The 15,719-nt window shown below is 49.1% G+C and overlaps 1 protein-coding gene across 19 annotated transcripts in view; it reads left to right on the top strand.

Moving 5' to 3' along the window:
* The window catches only part of PCNT (pericentrin), a 122,527-nt gene that overhangs the window by 52,975 nt on the left and 53,833 nt on the right, over positions 1–15,719 (top strand). For all 19 annotated transcript variants that reach the window (XM_072640773.1, XM_072640767.1, XM_072640761.1 and 16 more), the window contains 6 exons: positions 52–183; positions 3,495–3,646; positions 10,627–10,802; positions 12,976–13,217; positions 13,775–13,937; positions 14,049–14,261. In XM_072640773.1, coding sequence (XP_072496874.1) covers positions 52–183; positions 3,495–3,646; positions 10,627–10,802; positions 12,976–13,217; positions 13,775–13,937; positions 14,049–14,261 — 1,078 coding nt within the window. The remainder of the gene's footprint in view (positions 1–51; positions 184–3,494; positions 3,647–10,626; positions 10,803–12,975; positions 13,218–13,774; positions 13,938–14,048; positions 14,262–15,719) is intronic.

The raw sequence follows: 15,719 nt of genomic DNA, 5'->3' as shown, positions 1-15,719 counted from the left end.
ATGGCGGGAAGACTGAGCCTGGCCCTTGACCTTTTGGGTCCTTTTGTACAGGATGAGCTGGAGATGGAGAAGCGAGCTGCTGGCCGGCAAGCTGAGGAGAGAGAGAAGGCTCAGGCCCTTTGCCAGAGGGAGAAAGAGGCATTGACTTCACAGCTGCAGGAGCAGAGCAGCCTCATTGTCCAGGTAGACACACTGCTGAGTGCTGGTGGGGCTTTCCTTATGGGGTGGCACCAGAATTCCTTCATTGATCCAGTCATGTATCAGCCTGTCAACAGTGTCAGGCTTTTAGGTCATGTCTGGGTGGGAGGGCTCCAGCCAGCAGGTGGAGGTCAGGGAAGCCTTACTTTCTGTAGAAAATAGGGCCTGAGCTGTGTGTTAAAAGAAGAGAAGGGACTTTGGGAGGTGGAGATGGGGAGGGACGGTGTATCAGGCATGGGACTCAGCCATTGCAAAGGCATGGAGAGAGTTGAGGGTGAGGAGCGAAAAGGCAGCCAGTCTGGCTGGATTGCAACTGGTCCCACCATGCTGTTTTTCCTGTGGTTCTGTTGTCATGAGTCAAGGCCACAGTCCTCCTACTTCTGACTCTTATTAGTTGAATGACCTTGAGCCAGTTAGCAGCTCTCTGAGCCACAGTCTCCTTATTCAGTGAGATGTCCTCAAAGCCCTTTATCCGCATAAAACACTGCTACTACTTCAGCAGTCTGGCTGTCCATCTGCTGGTGCTTCCCCCTGCCAAGAGCTCTTTTGCTTTGGGTTGGCTCTGTGGCCTATGCAGAGATGATCAGTAGGGTCGCTTATACTTGAGGGAGCCTGGGCCATCAGACTGAGGAGACTGGCAGCCATTTCTACACAGCTACACAGAGCTCCGGGGACAGAGGTACTCCTGCAGGTGCTGTGCAGCCTTTCCCTGACTGTGGAGGGGCCCGGCTGCCTGTCCTAAAGGATGCCCTGGGGGCTGACCTGCGAGCCCCTCATCTTCCCTTCATCACTCACAGGAGAAGGCCTGCAGCTCTGCTTAGGGGCCACCTGAGCTTTTTTGTTCCTATCTGAGCCTGGTTGACTCTGGGTAACTGCTAGCTGCCAGTGGCAAGATCGGAGGTGATGTAGTCATGTGAATGTCTGGTTCTTCAACCTCCCCCGCTACCTATCAGGACCTTGCATCTCTCCAGTTGAAGTGGACCCTGCCTTTCATACTTATAGCCTCATCCTCTTGCTTAGCAGCACTTTCTGTCCTGACCTTTTCCACACTGGAATGGCATTTAAGGCACACATATCTGGTTCTGAGAGGTACAGAATCCAGTGTGCATTGGTCCCACCACTGCGTCCTGTATTGAAGCCAGGCCCCAGGTTAGGGAGTATCATGTCTCCTAGGTCGCCATTCAAAAGCAGAGTTTATTTTCTCCACTGCAGATCAGCTCTGAGGTCACCACAGTTAGTCAGCAAGCATGGCTTCTGTGCTTCCTCTGTGCCTGTCACTGGGGGCACTAAGACAGGCAAAGGCACAACCCCTGCTCTCCTGGCACTCACAGTCTCATGGGGGAGAGAATGTGTTGTTGACATGTCCATAACTAGGTCCATATGAGATACATCCCAGGAGAGGGGAGGGCATATGTACCTTGTGCACAGAAAGCCTCCTATAGAAGGTGGATGGAGAGCTGAGGATCCTGGATGGAAACTGACCTGGGACTCCCCTGCCCCTGCCCTGTGACCGTGGTGAAGTCACCTGGCTGCCCTCCCTTACTCTTTTCTCAAGTCCCTCATAACCTTGCCCCAAGCCACCATTCCATTCTTATTCGAAATGATTCTCCTTCCCATTCTTTTGGGTCCAGCCAAACTGGCATTCATCCTCCCTGTTTCCTTTGTACCAGCTGTCCCTCATGCCTCAAATGCCCTCCCCACCTTCCTTCCCCCAGAGGGTCCTTCCAGTGAGACTTTTTCTAATTCCTTTAACTGTGAGGGCTGCTGTTCACCTCACCACACCCCCTGCAAAATGACCAAAATGACCATACTCTGTTTCTGCACCCATATATAAGCCTGACTGGCATAGAGCATAAGCCCCTTGAAGGCTTGTTGCTTGTCACTGACCTGGCACACTGCCCTGCTTGTTATCAACAATGAAAATACTTGGTGAACTCATCAATTGATTGGATTCCCTTCTTACATGTTTTTGTGAGTTTGCTAAGGTCATCCAGGTCCACACAGTTATCTATTTTAGCCCCAAGTCATTCTTTATACATTTGTAGCCTCGTATCTCCGTGCCTGTTCTCCTTGGGTATAAGGGAAGCTCTTGGAGGGAAGAGACTCTGTTATTTCTGGTTCTGTGTCCCCAGTGCCCAGCCTGTTGTCAGTTCAGATGAGTCTCTCTGGTTTCCTGGCCTCCATGTCCAGTGCCTGTTCTACTTCATACCTCAGAATGACTGGATCGAACCCTAAGCTCCTGGGATAGCTTGAGGCTCTGGTCAGTCTTAAGGCCCCCAAAACTCCTGCCAGTCTGAGGCTGAACTGAACAGGACACCCTCTCAAAGGGATGAAGATCCAGTCCTGCATATGCGTGGCCGACTTGGGGCTTGGAATTCACCTGAGCACCTCTTCCTCTTTGGATTAATTCCTGGAGAGGCCCATCTACCAGAGTTGCCTTCTCTTGCCTCCGGCTTCCAGCCTCATCATTCCACCAGAGCTGCTCTCTCCAAAGTGACCAGTGATCTCTTAATGGCCTTTTTCTTAATCCTCATTTTACTCAACCTCTCCTTGGCCTCACCTTACCCATCCTTATTCCTGCAGCATCTCTGGTCCATTTCACCTCTACAGCATCTCTCCAATGTATCCCGTTTTCTTCTCTCATCCTAGTGCAGACCCTCATCATTTCACTCCTAGACTATTGTAATAGCTACTGGAGTAGGGTAGGGTTTGCCTTCCTCAGTTCTCTCCTCATTCTAGTCCATCTACCATTCAGATCCTAAAGTGATCCCCACCCCATTCATTCTGCCCAAGTCCTGACTGATTCTAGCTAGTACTAGGGGAGTGTTTCAGCCATTGCCACCACTTTTATTTTGTTTTTAGGAAAGTCTCTATGTACCAGAAGCTTGTGGGCCTATGTTTTAATTGCACTTCCCATAAAATATTCAGTAACCTTGTTCATAAAATACTTTTGTTAATATTGTGTGTGTGTGTGTTTATGTGTGTGTGTGTGTGTGTGTGTTTATGCATGCGTGCATGTGTACATTTGGGGTAGAGGTAGACATTGTCTTGACCTAGTGACTCAGAAGGAAAAAACATCAGAAAAGCAGGCTGGGTGAACCACTGCCTCATTTGCTGGCCATAGTGCTGAAAGGCAGGCCTTGCTGTAAAAAGGCTGGAGCAGCACAGTCTGACTTTGTCATGGTTAAGACCATTTTAGGGCAGTGTTCAGGGAAGCCTCTTTCCTGGAGAGAGAGTAGCACATTTCAGTGATGACTCATTGAGTGTCTGTTGTTTTTGTGTGTCCTTCCCAACAGTTGAAAGAAAAAGTCTTGTCCTTAAGTAACGAAGTAGCAGAGACTCATGGGGAGTTGGAGAAGCTTCAGGAACGGCGTGAACGAGAGCATGAGGAAGGGACAAACCTAATATCTCTACTGAGATCTGACATGGACCATACCCAGCATGAAAGGTAGGTATTTCTGCGTCTTGCAATGGAGGTCATCCGACGCTTGCCCCCGTCTGTTTTTGGGTCAGTTATTGGAAACGGCTGAAGGGAATTCTAGGCTTTCTAGCTGCTGTTATATTCCAGTCTTTAGTTTGGACTCTAAATGAAATGTGGCTCATGCACTGAATAAAGAATGGAAAAATATTACTAATCCTTGTTTTCAAGAAGCTTATTTTCTAAGTGGGGCATTTTTGTTTGCGTATTGTCTCTCCTGTTAGATTGTAAGCTCCTTGAGGGCAGGAACTGTCTTTTGCCTGTTTGTATTCCCAGTGCTTTTCATAGGGCCTGGCACATAGTAGGTGCTTATTAAATACTGATTAATTTCCACAGAGAAACAGTGGACCCTCTTTCTAAAGGGACACATAAATGCTGAAGGTTAGGGTAGAGTTTCTTAGCTATACAGTTATAATCTGTAATACCTGATTGGATCAGTAGTAGGTTTCACAACCTTGCAAGAACATGGCCTCCTCTAACCCTTTGCTCCCCTCTTGGCCTGGGGCTTGCTCTCCTTCATCACTGAGCTCCTACTCCTCCCCTTCTCCACGTCTTGAGCCCTTTGACATCATCACCCATTCTCTCCTTTTTCCCTAGACTGATGAGAGGCATCACTTCTCAGCAGACCGACCGTTGCTCTCCTTCTTTCCTGTCCCCTCCAGCATTTTGTTCCCTCAGTTATCTCTGCCCTGGCCCTGCTTTCTTCAGTCTTTCCCTATAGACTCATCACTTCTTTGCCTTGCTCAAACATGCCCAACCTTTTTTACTCAATCTTACCATCTCCCATCCTCCTACGTCTCCTTCTTCTCACTGCCACTGCCCGGAAAGGTTCCTGCTCCCCATTGCCTCCGTCCCTTCTCTCTCTCATGGATCACACCTTTGCAGTCTGATTTCCATAACTCATCTGCATGAGTTCTCCAAAGCAGCCAGCCTTTCTCACTCCTCATCCTCGTTATCACAGTTAGCACCCCCGGCACCTTCCTCCTGGACCTTGTCTCCTCTCTCCTCGTTCTTCTGCTTGTCAAGCTGCTTCTCAGCCTCTTTTGCTGGCTTATTGTCCACAGTGGAACTTCCAAGGCTTTGCCCTGTGCCTTTCTCTCTTTCTTTATCTCTTCTCAGCCAATAGTAAATGCTTGGGGATGGACTGATCCTCACTCTTTCTCTGCTGATGTCCCCAGTCTGCTGCCAAATCTTGGATTTTCACCTTCTCCATCTCATCGTTTTCCTTTTAATTCTCACAGCCATCACCTTAATTCAGATTTCATCTCTTCTCATTTGAACTATTGCAGAAGCCTCCTGCTTGGCTTCCCTCCCTCCTGTCCATCCTTGGGAGGCACAGCTGCCAGAGTGGATGTCTGCCCAGGTCACTCCTCAATAAACTCCAGTGGCTCCCTATTTCCCTTCTGATCACTTAAAAATGCTTCTGTGTGGCTTTGAGAGCCCTTCACAGCCTGATCTGACTAACCCTCCCAGCTTTATTTTGCATAATTCCCCTTCCAACATGCAAAACTCCTTCCTGACAGGCATTCTTGCTGTTCCTTTTCCATAGCAAGAGCATCTCTTGTCTCTGTTTCTTTATACAGTTGGCAGCCCATGTCTGAAATGTCTTTCCTTACCTCCTTCTCTTAGAAACTCAAACTTCCTTCAAATATAAGGCTTTCCTGATGTTGCCCTGCCCCCAGCTGCTAATGCTGTGGTTTTCTTATATCTATTTTATCCTGTGTAGAAAAACACACATGTGTAGGACATACATGTGCATGCATATACATACAATCATCTCTCCCCTCCTGGAATGGAAACGCATAGACCTGGAACTGTCAGAGTTGCTCCTAGAATTGTGCCTAGCACATAATAAGTGCTAAATACTTGTTGCTTGATTCATTGGATTATATTATTTGTTTTGAAGATTCCCATTTTCAGCCTTTGCCCTGTTGTAGAGTCGTAAGCACCCTGTCTTTGTTAGATGGAGCCCTAACTCCAGAACCTCACATTGGACACATGGTCACAAGGGGCTGTTGTGGCATCCCAATGCCCCCCATCTGCCGAGGCAGAAGTCCCCTTGTAGCCAAACTGAGACCCACAGTGTGTGCCTCATTCTACACCCACAGACACCCCCCCCCCCCCCCCCCCCCCCCGCCCCTTTCAGGAGGGAGAGGAATGTCTCACCAACAGTCCATCAGAGCTTGGACTGGTCTCTACTTTGGTCTTTATTCCAATCATTTTCCCCATTGTTTTCTTTTTGTTTACTCTTCTTTTGATTCTGCTTTCTTTGCTATGTATCTGTCTGTAAAAGTCTTCTCAGATTTCTTCAAATTTCTTCACATTCCTCATGTTTTTTGACATAATGTAGTCTATTGGATTTATAGATTATAGCTTGTTCAGCCGTTCCCCAGTCAAGAGGCATTCCTTTGGTTTCCACTTTTTCTCTTTGCTTTAGCAGAAAAGTGCTGCTTTTTATTAGAATTACAATTCTTTACTTTGTCTTTCACCTCCTTGGGATCAAAATGGTTCCAGCGTCAAAGGACATGTATATGAACAGCATTTTGCATTTGCTTTTTAGCATGGAAGGACCAGGTCCTGGCTGCACCCATGGTATTCCTGTGGCTTCTCTGACCAGGATCGTTTCTGTCCTCTCTCTTATTTTGAGCCGGGGCAGTTTGCCCACCATGGCAGGAGTGTGGCCAGCCAAGGGGAGCATGGCCTGGGATCACGTCCAGGCCATTTAGTCCTCCCTGACCAGATAGGCTCAATCCAGGGGTTGTGATCTGAACTGAGTAGGCTAACTCACCCCAGCAGGGAAAAGCCTGGAGTTCCTCTTATCTTTTTGTCTCTGGGAGGCTGTCTATTCCCACTGGCTTTTCTCTCTTCTGCTCTCCATCGCCTGGGTGACAGGCCAGTTGTTCTTCCTGTCACTTTGATCATGGACTGGGTACAGAAGATGATGCCCTGTGAGGAAGACATCTCCCCTTTTGGAGCCTCAGTTTCCTCTTCTGTAAAATGGAAATAATGATACTTCCCCTATTTGGCTCATAAATTTTTAGGGAAAGTGGGAAAAAAGGTGAAAAAGTCTGTGCTAGACCCTGGATCTTTTAACCTGGCACCCCAGAATGCCACCTCTGTCAGGCAGCCCCATGGACTCCAGTCCCAACAGGACATTTTATTGCAGCAGAATGGGGTTGGGAAGCTATCACTAACCCTTCAAAGGAGATGTTTTCAAAATGATTAATGTGATTCCTTGGGTATCTCCTCACTGCCAGTGAAATGACTTCACAAACTGCAGCTATCTAGTCCTTTCAAAGCCAGATGCTGTGGTTCTTCTTGCCCAGAGAATGACCCTCCCTGTGTGGGTAGTGCCCAGGTGCAGGGCCTCAAGGTGGCCCTGATCTGACAGGGAGTGAGAACTCTGGCAGGCCCTGAGCCTTTCTCCACTGGCAACTCAGAGCTTCTACTCTAGGCTCTTGGGCCCCCTGGTAGCCTGGGTGGGTTGTGAGGTTTATTTTGGACAATCTAAGGAAGGGATGAGGCAGCCCTGCGCTTACCCCAGCATACAGTAACAAATGCTGTCATCCTTAAAGACTGACTTGACTTCCTGTCTTGGGAGACCTTTGTGCCCTTGGAATGTTCCAGGGAACTGTACCTAGCAACCTTCAGGGTTCCAGGAGCAGAAGGCCAGGTGTCACAGAAGCTGTTCTGGCCGCATTCCCCTGGTAACGGCTCTCTTGGGATGCTTAAAGCAATGCACAGTGCTGGTCTTTTCTTCCTTTGTATTATTGTTCCCCACAGTAAGCTACTTAAGGGATGTAAGTCTGTTGATCTTGCAGGCCTTCTCCACCTTCTGACTTCTACCCTGGCCAGCCACATTACAACAACAGGAGTGCTGTTTCTACCCTCTCTGAGACCCAAAATGCTTTGGGCAAACAGCAGGAAGAGGCAGTTGCCATTGCTGAGGCAGTTCTCTGGGCAGAAAACGGGGGCTTGGGAGGTGATTTTGTCTTGTCCAATGTGTGACCATGAAGTTAAGAGGCCTGATTGTTGGGCATGTGGCAGATGGGAGAGGGTGTGCAGCCCTGGAGTGCAGTTTGTCTTCATTTTAGGACTTGGCTTTGTTGGTGCCTTTTTGGTTTGTTTTGAGTATTTTGTGAAGGCAGGAGATAATTTACTTCCCTGCAATAAGTGTTTCCTAGGAGGAAAACTCATCTCTAAAGTAAATTGGTTTGCTTTGGTAAACCACCCAGGGCAGAAACATGTTCTTGTCCTTTGGAAAGTATCAGTGACCCAAGATTTACTCTGACACCACACTTGATTTTTATAGGATTCATGATAGTCTAAAGCTTTTCATGAAGTAAATGCAATATGACTTGGCTGGAAACCACATAGACAAAAACCCTGCCTTCCCCTGGGTAGCTGTCACCATCCCACCTCTGCACAGGGCCCACTCTTGCTCTGGGCCCTCCCAGGAAGGCTGCCCATGGGAAGATGTCACCCATTCCATCACTAGGTCTTTCTGGAGCCCAGAGCCCTCTTCTCTTTCTCTCATTGTCCTCTTCTGTGCTAGCATTCCCTCTGTCTTCAGATGTTCCCCATCTGCTCTTTTTGTTCTCCTTCGGGGTTAGCTCTGGTCTCTGAGGTGCAGGAGCATTATATTCCCCAAATGACTGGTCAGGGAGAGTTCTGTGGAGGGCTAAAGGCTCAAGAAGCTGTCAGATTTCAGAATCCAATGGATCATCAGTCCTCAGCATCTCCCGTGTAACCACAGCAGAGTGAGGAGGTCAGGTGGGCAGCAGGAACCACAAGCAGTGAAGGGAGCCTTAACCACCTAAACAGAATCCAGGTGCCCAGAGGAATGAGCCAGGAAGCATTGAGATCACCTAGTATGAGTTCTGCCATTTTTATATGAGAGGCCTGGTTCTACCTTCATCAGTCACACAGCCAGAGAGAAGTGGGGAGACACTGTCACTCCAGTCCCTGTTTCCCCAGCCAGGATGCCTTCCTCTCTGAATTATCTGCCCAACCCAAAGGCTTTCTAATGTTGACAGTGCTGAAAAGCTGCACCATGTTAGTGATCAGGAGCCCTGCTTCCTGACCGTCTGCCTGTCCATGGACCTCAGTAAAAGAAGGGTTTAGACCCCAGAGTCCCTCAGCACCATGACTGGGAACCATCACAAGTGTGGGGAGCCTTAGTGGAAACGACATTTTGTCAAAGGCATTTCCTAACACTGAGTCATAGTCACAATCTACGTAAATCTTTTTGGCTTCATCAGCCTAAAGCATGGAATGGGTGAAGGAAGAGTGGTTTTGGTTAGTCCGGGTGGAGTGTGTGTGTGTGTGTGTGTGTGTGTGTGTGTGTGTGTGTGTGTACTGTGTATGTGTTGTGAGGTGTGTGTGATATGTGTGGACTGTGTATGTGTGAAGTATGTGTGGTGTGTGTGGACTGTCTGTGTGAGTTGCGTGTGTGGACTGTATGTGTTGTGAGGTATGTGTGGACTATGTATGTGTGAGGGGTGTGTGTGGTATGTGTAGACTGTGTATGTGTGAAGTGTGTGTGGTATGTGTGGACTGTGTATGTGTTGTGAGGTATGTGTGGACTGTGTATATGTGAGGTATGTGTGTGGTATGTGTGGACTGTGTATGTATGAGTTGTGTGAGGTGTGTGTGGAGTGTACGGACTGTGTATGTGTGAAGTGTGGGGTGTGTGTGTGTGTGTGTGTGTGTATGTGTGCATGTGTGCACAGATTGTTGGCACTGAGGCATCAGAACCATGAAGACCCAATGGACAGAGCCTTGTAACAGAGTCCAAGTGGATGAAGTGAGAGGCTGGAGCCAAGAGGCACCTGGTGAGGCCCCCAAAGCAGGCTTGCAGGCAGCCTAAGAAAGCCTGGCTCAAAAGCAGAGCAGAGCTGGCCTAGGACTAAGGCCTGAGGGAGTGGGGTAGGGGTGCGCAGATGCAGATGATCTTGTATTACAAAGATAACTTCTCTGGCAAATCCTTGGGATCCAAGTGCCATTTTGCCCCTTGGGTATCTCGATGAGCCCACTGAATAGTCATCACAGTTGTGTGAGCTGTTTCTGGGAACTGAGATGTTCACTGGGGGCAGCTGCAAACCCCTGCTCTGCCCCTGAGGCCACACCCTGAGAGCGATGGCTCCAGAGAGGTTCTTGCTGGCAACTGCGGAGAAGTGCTTGTCATTTGTGCCCAAAGATGCAAGACTGGACCACATTTTTTGGTTCCTTACTCAGAACCATGTTGGACTTTGACTTTGCAAAATACTCCCTAGAAGAAAGAATGGGTTCAGTATCCTTGCAGTAGGGTGCCACACAATGTTGTGAACCGAGGACCAGTGATCATGAGGTGCCATGCCAGGGAGGTCACTGCTTTGTCCCATGGCGTGGGGCTGGCTCCTGTGCCCATGTTTGTAAAGGTTTGAAAACAACAGCAACATGGCAAAACAAGATTGAAAATGTGGCCACTCTGGTTCAGCCTTGGACAGATGCTTATGTGAGTTCCTTGACATCCCACTAAGTGTTAAGACAGGTCTTCAGGGTGCCCTGTAAGGCATGTGGGAGTCAGTCACCAACAAGCCCCAATAAGGCCTCCTAGGAGGTTGGGGGAAGATTGCCAGGAGGTCCACTCAGCCCATCACGTAGAAACGTTTGTGAAAACCTGTTTCCTTTTTTTGCACTGGAAAAAGATCAGTTCTCTGTTACACTGGCTATCATGATGCCATGTCCTGCAGAGAACTGGAACTGTGTGACGTTTTTGGTGCTTGCCTTTCTCCATCCAGCCACAATTCTTCTTTAAGAAGGCCTGTGCCCTGGCAGGTGCTGTGGGAGGGCCCTCATGACTGAAGACCCGTGAGCAGGCCTCATGGATAGATGCTGACTGCAGCGCTGATTCTCTGTGGGCATGATGTTCACCTCAAAGTATGTCTTCTGTGCTTTGTTGGTTTTAGGAAAACGCTGCAAGAAACAAACCAGCGACTCCTGAGTCTGTTTGGGGACACCCTGAAAGCCGCCATTGCAATGAAGAGCCAGATCAGTAAAAGGATCGGGATCTATCTGGATGAAGATTTCCTGGGCAAAGAAAGTACGCCCATGGAGATGAGAGAACAGCCAGCCCAGGACATGTGTGAGTTACAGTAATGGCCCTGTGAGAGCCTGGCAAGGTGCTCTTCCTACTCTTCTCCGCCTTTATGCCCCCGCCTTGTACCCAGGGTCTGCAGCTTCTGAGGTTCCCATGACACCCTCACCCCCAGGCCCTGCTCTCTCTGTCCCTGTCCACCTCAAAAGTTTTGATCCTTTAAACATGACAAGTCACAAACATGGCACTGTAACAACTGAAGTCAATCTCCAGAGGATTGGCACTCTCTCTTACCTCTTGCATCAAGTGAAACCTTTGATTATCTAGGATTGGTCACATGGCATAAAATGTGACTTTGGTCCTTTTCTTTAATGGGGGTGGGTCTGGTCTTATTTGGGGAGTTTTCTTCATTTTTGTAGAAAGATGAAGAATCATCCATTTGGGACTAAATAGAAGGGGCTGTGGCAGGTCTTTTCTGGGGCTTCCCATCCCAGTGACTGCTGGTTGGGTCTTGAGAAGTCTCATCACTATCACCACCAGAGGAAGAAAATGTGACCAGAGATATTTCAGAAAGAGCCAGCCCTGGCCCAGACTCTCCTCCTGCATCTAATGTACAGACTTCTCTGGTGTCCTTCCACCCACTCCTTCCTCACCGGGACCTGTTGTGTGCACCTTTACTGGCTTATAAGGGGAAGGAGGGCTAAAGACAGATGAGATTCGTGGAGGCTGGAAATCGGCTCTCCAGCCAGTCCCTCTTAAAACGATGCCATAAGAAGTTCTGCCCTGATGACTCCATCCCTGCAGCGCTTCAGGTCTGAACTTTTCTGGGGCTGCCATTGAGCAGAATCATCATGGAAGCAGCCTGCTTCTCCTCGGGGACGCTTCCCTACTGGGACAAAAAGGCCCCCTCCCAGCTTATCTTTACCCTCTACGTTTCACAGACTCTGGGCACTGGAAGGGCTCGGGGGGGTGCTGGGGACTGGCCTACACATGAACCCCCAGGCCAAGCTGCAGGTCTGCACCCTGCCTTCCCTGCATTGCTCAGAACAGCTTGAGGCCTCCCTTCCGTGTGATGGTCCTCTGGCATTTGGAGGTGGCTGTTGGGTTACAGTATCCCCGCTCTGGGTGCGGTGTCCTTCCGAAAAGGTGGCCCCCAGAACTCTCTGTGCCTGATGTGGTCGGCCAGGCGAGGGGCACTGTCTAATACTACCACCTCAATCCTGGACACCGTCTCTCCCTTCCTTTCTCTCTCTTTCTGTCTCTGTGTACCTCTGTCCTGTTTCTCTTTCTGTCTATCTCTCTCTCTGTCTTTCTCTTGCTCTCTTGTCTCTTTCTCTTTTTCTTCCTCTCTCTGTCTCTGTTGTCTCTTTCTCTCACTGTCCTATCTCTCTGTGTCTCTCTGTCTCTACCTCTGTCTCTGTGTCTCTCTCTGTCTCTGAATTTAGCGTTGGGCCCTCTCCTTTTTTAGGCTGCTGCATCACACTTGGCTCCTCCTATGGAGTTTGCAGCCACAAAAGTCCTCCAGCCTGTCAGGTGAACTACAGTCCACATCTCCTAGACCCATCTTGTGTTGGGGATGTGGCTTTATCCTCACATAAGTATATTTGACTTTTCACTAATGTACTGTCCCACCCCATGCCCCTCTGACCAGCCTACCCTGCTCCCTTCAGATAATTGGCCTGTAGGGTTCTCACTCCCAAAATGTTTTTGAGGATCCAGTGAAATAAAGAGCTAAACAGACTTATTAAAGGCTTGTTTGCCATGGTGCTCAGCCCCAGGGATACAAAGAAAGGCAAAACCTCAGTCTCTGCTCTCAAGGAGCTCCCATTCTAATGCAGGAGATGGTGTGCCGGTAACCAGGCATGCCCAGTATGTGTGTAGCTTAATGGAAGGAGGCTCTGGCTTCAGCCTTAGGCCTCCAGCCACAGGTGAGCTGGGAGCGGAGTCTAGAAGGAGACCAGGGCAGCTGGAGGCTTTGGGGGAGAAGGAGTTCCCAAGCAGCTTGGGAATCTTTATGGTAGTTATTTAAGTACCTTGATAGTTGCATTTGATCCCTCAGGCCTGACCACAAAGCTCCTGGGAGTGGGGGACAGTGGAGGCCACTTGGACATTCTGCATTCGTGCCTGGATGGGCCACTCTCATCCTTCAAACCCTGGGGCCCCCCTGGGGTGAGCATAGCCTGTGGCTTCTGCCTTCATCCTCTTGCACCTTGTATTACAGGTCAACTGCCTGGGGACACATCACCTCAACGTTCCATTCCCCCCCTGGAGTTCGATCAGACCTTGCCTGAATGTGATGAGACGTTACTTGCTGCGACTGACATAAGCAGTCACGTCCGAGAGAGCTTCTTTTGGAGTCCAGGAGTCACCGTGGAGTGTGAGCAGCCCATCAGGAGAATCTATCAGAGCCTTGGGGCAGCCGTGGACAACCTCCTGGAGATGATGCTGGACTCCAGTAAACAAGTAAGGCTCCGGTCACCATTGCTGTCACTCAGGAACCCGGCAGGCAGCCATCACCACTGAGCCTTCTTGGGAGCCCCAAGAGAGTAGGAAGGGGGATAGGGGAGAGCAGACCAGGACTGTACGGGACAAAGCTCGACTCCCTAATTTCTTCATTGTGAAGAATAAGCAAAGTAGCCCATTTTCTTTTCTTTTTTAAAATATATTTTTATTTATTTGATTGAATATTTCCTCATTATGTGTAAAAAAAAAAAAAAAACCCAAAAAGTTTCACATTCATTTCTTAACATTTTGAGTTTCAAATTCCTTCCCTGAGAAGGCAAGCAGTTTGGTAGTGATTATGCATATGGTGTCATACAGAACTCATGATGCAGAAGAAAATCACAGGGTCCTTCTGATATGTGCCCAGAGTGCTCATGGGAACATGGGGTTCTTTTGAAGCCAGCTGGGCTAGCTGTTAGTATCCTGGCAAACAGCGCAGTGGGAGGAGCTTGATGGCTGGACCTTGGCTGAGCTCACTGTCGGATGATGGCCGTCTGACTTTAAGTGTTTCTTAATAGCTGGAGGAGACCCGTGAACTTCATGCTCGCTTTGAGAAAGAGTTTCACCGTAAAAATGAGGAGACTGCCCAGGCAGTGAGACAGTACCAGGAGCTGATGGACTGTTTAAATCAAGAGAGTGCGGCCAAGAATCAGCTGGCACTGGAACTCCATAAAGCTGAAGGTGAGTCTGCCTCCTTCCCCAGAACCCCAAGCCCACACACACTGCTGCTCTGCTGATCATGGCCACCAAGAGACCCACCCTCGGTCACTTCCTTCTCCTCTGACCTGGCAGGTCTCGCTGAAGGGTACAGAGCTGAGAAGGTTGCCCTGGAAGAGGCCCTCATGCAGAAGGAAAAGTCCGAGCATCATCTGGCTGTGGAGGTGGAGAATCTGAGGGGCCAGCTCCAGTCGTTGACCCAAGAGCAAGCCCGGCTGATGGAGGAGCAGGGCCTGTTGTTGAGGCAGAAGGAGACACTGATTGTGGAGGCTGAGGAGAAGGCTACTGGTAGGAAGGGGCGGAGGGCAGGGGGTGTCCGCTTGTTGGGAGGGCATAGCCGCCCCAGTACATGGGCTCTTTGGGCAGAATATGCTTGGGTATTCAGGAGGCAACTGCAGTCAGATTAATGTGGAAAATGCAGAATGCTCAGTTAGGAGCTAACTCAGTCTTCTCCTTCCGCTTCTGGGTGTTCATCAAGTGGACTCCAATGGGTTCTTCTGATTCCTGAAGGTTTTTTTTTCATACCTGCAGAACAGATCTCTTCACAGTGATTATTCTAGATGGATAAATCCCTAGCATCTGATGCAGCCACTTGTTGAAGAGACCTTTAATCCCTTTGTGCCACTTTCTGTACAAAACTCCTCCTTAAATCCCTTTCTCAACTGTTTCTAACTTGACCTTAGGTGGGGATTGCTGGGTACTCAGAGCACAGCCAAGAAGTGGACAGCAGTTTCCCATGACTGCTGTTGGGGCCATTCGTGGTGTATGCGAGCCCTTGTCCTTTCTGTGGCCCAGAGTACAAGCTGTCTGTGTTCTCTGGTGGACTGGTGTGTGGCCATACTCTGTAGACACTCTAGAGCTGGCCAAGTGCCACTGTGAGGGGTTCCTGCCCAGCCTAGGACATGTGTGTAAAAGGGCCCCCAGAGTGTGCAAAGGATATACAGGGAGTTCATGGAAAAGGGAATACTCTCCCATACCCAATGCATGAAAGCGTTCCAGATGTTTCTTAATTGAAGAAATATATATTGTGACCAAAATAGAACTTGTCCAACATCAGCCTCATTTCTGGGTGATTGTTCCTAGTCACTGGCAAGAGGCAAAAGGGATCTCTGCCTCTTGCCTCTTATTCCTCTGCCCCCACCTTTGAGGGTCTTATTTTTTGTTTATGGTCAACAGCAGACATATCTGTGGAAGTGTTTCCAGTTGTGGTCAAAATAAGGTCTGCCTCCTCCCACCTGCACAGCCCAGCTCCATTTAAAAAGCAAGCATCACCCACCTTCTTGTGCCAGGCTCTGGGAAACTAAGAACAAAATGCCCTTCCCTCCAGGCAGGCCCCTTCTAGGAAAAAGAGGAGTCAAAATAAAGTAGGCACCAAATCCCTTACAGAAGGACAAAGACTTTGCGAAGGCCATCAGTCTGACTTTCACTGCCCTGGGCCCTGGCCTCCATAGGCCTGAATCTTCTATCTGTAAATCTGTGCACATTTTCATCCTAGGCATTCCTGTTGGGACTGTAGCCCCAAAGGATTCAGGTTTGTATGGCTTTGTGTGGCCTGTGCGCTTCTCAGGCTTGACTCTGAGTGTGGGAATGAACTAGTGAGTGATTGAGTCACTGAGGAGGAAAAGGACTTCCCACCCTGGCTTGGCTCCGGAAGTAGGAGTGACTTCCTGTCAAGTAGCTGTTTACTTTACAAAAACATGTGCCTGTCTTTTGGTCAAGTGGATGCCGTGAAAGGGCTGGAAATAG

The sequence above is a fragment of the Notamacropus eugenii genome, chromosome 2, assembly GCF_028372415.1.
Source record: "Notamacropus eugenii isolate mMacEug1 chromosome 2, mMacEug1.pri_v2, whole genome shotgun sequence".
Lineage (NCBI taxonomy): Eukaryota > Metazoa > Chordata > Mammalia > Diprotodontia > Macropodidae > Notamacropus > Notamacropus eugenii.
Note: the sequence above shows the minus strand (reverse complement) of the source record. Positions and strands in the feature narration are given on the sequence as shown.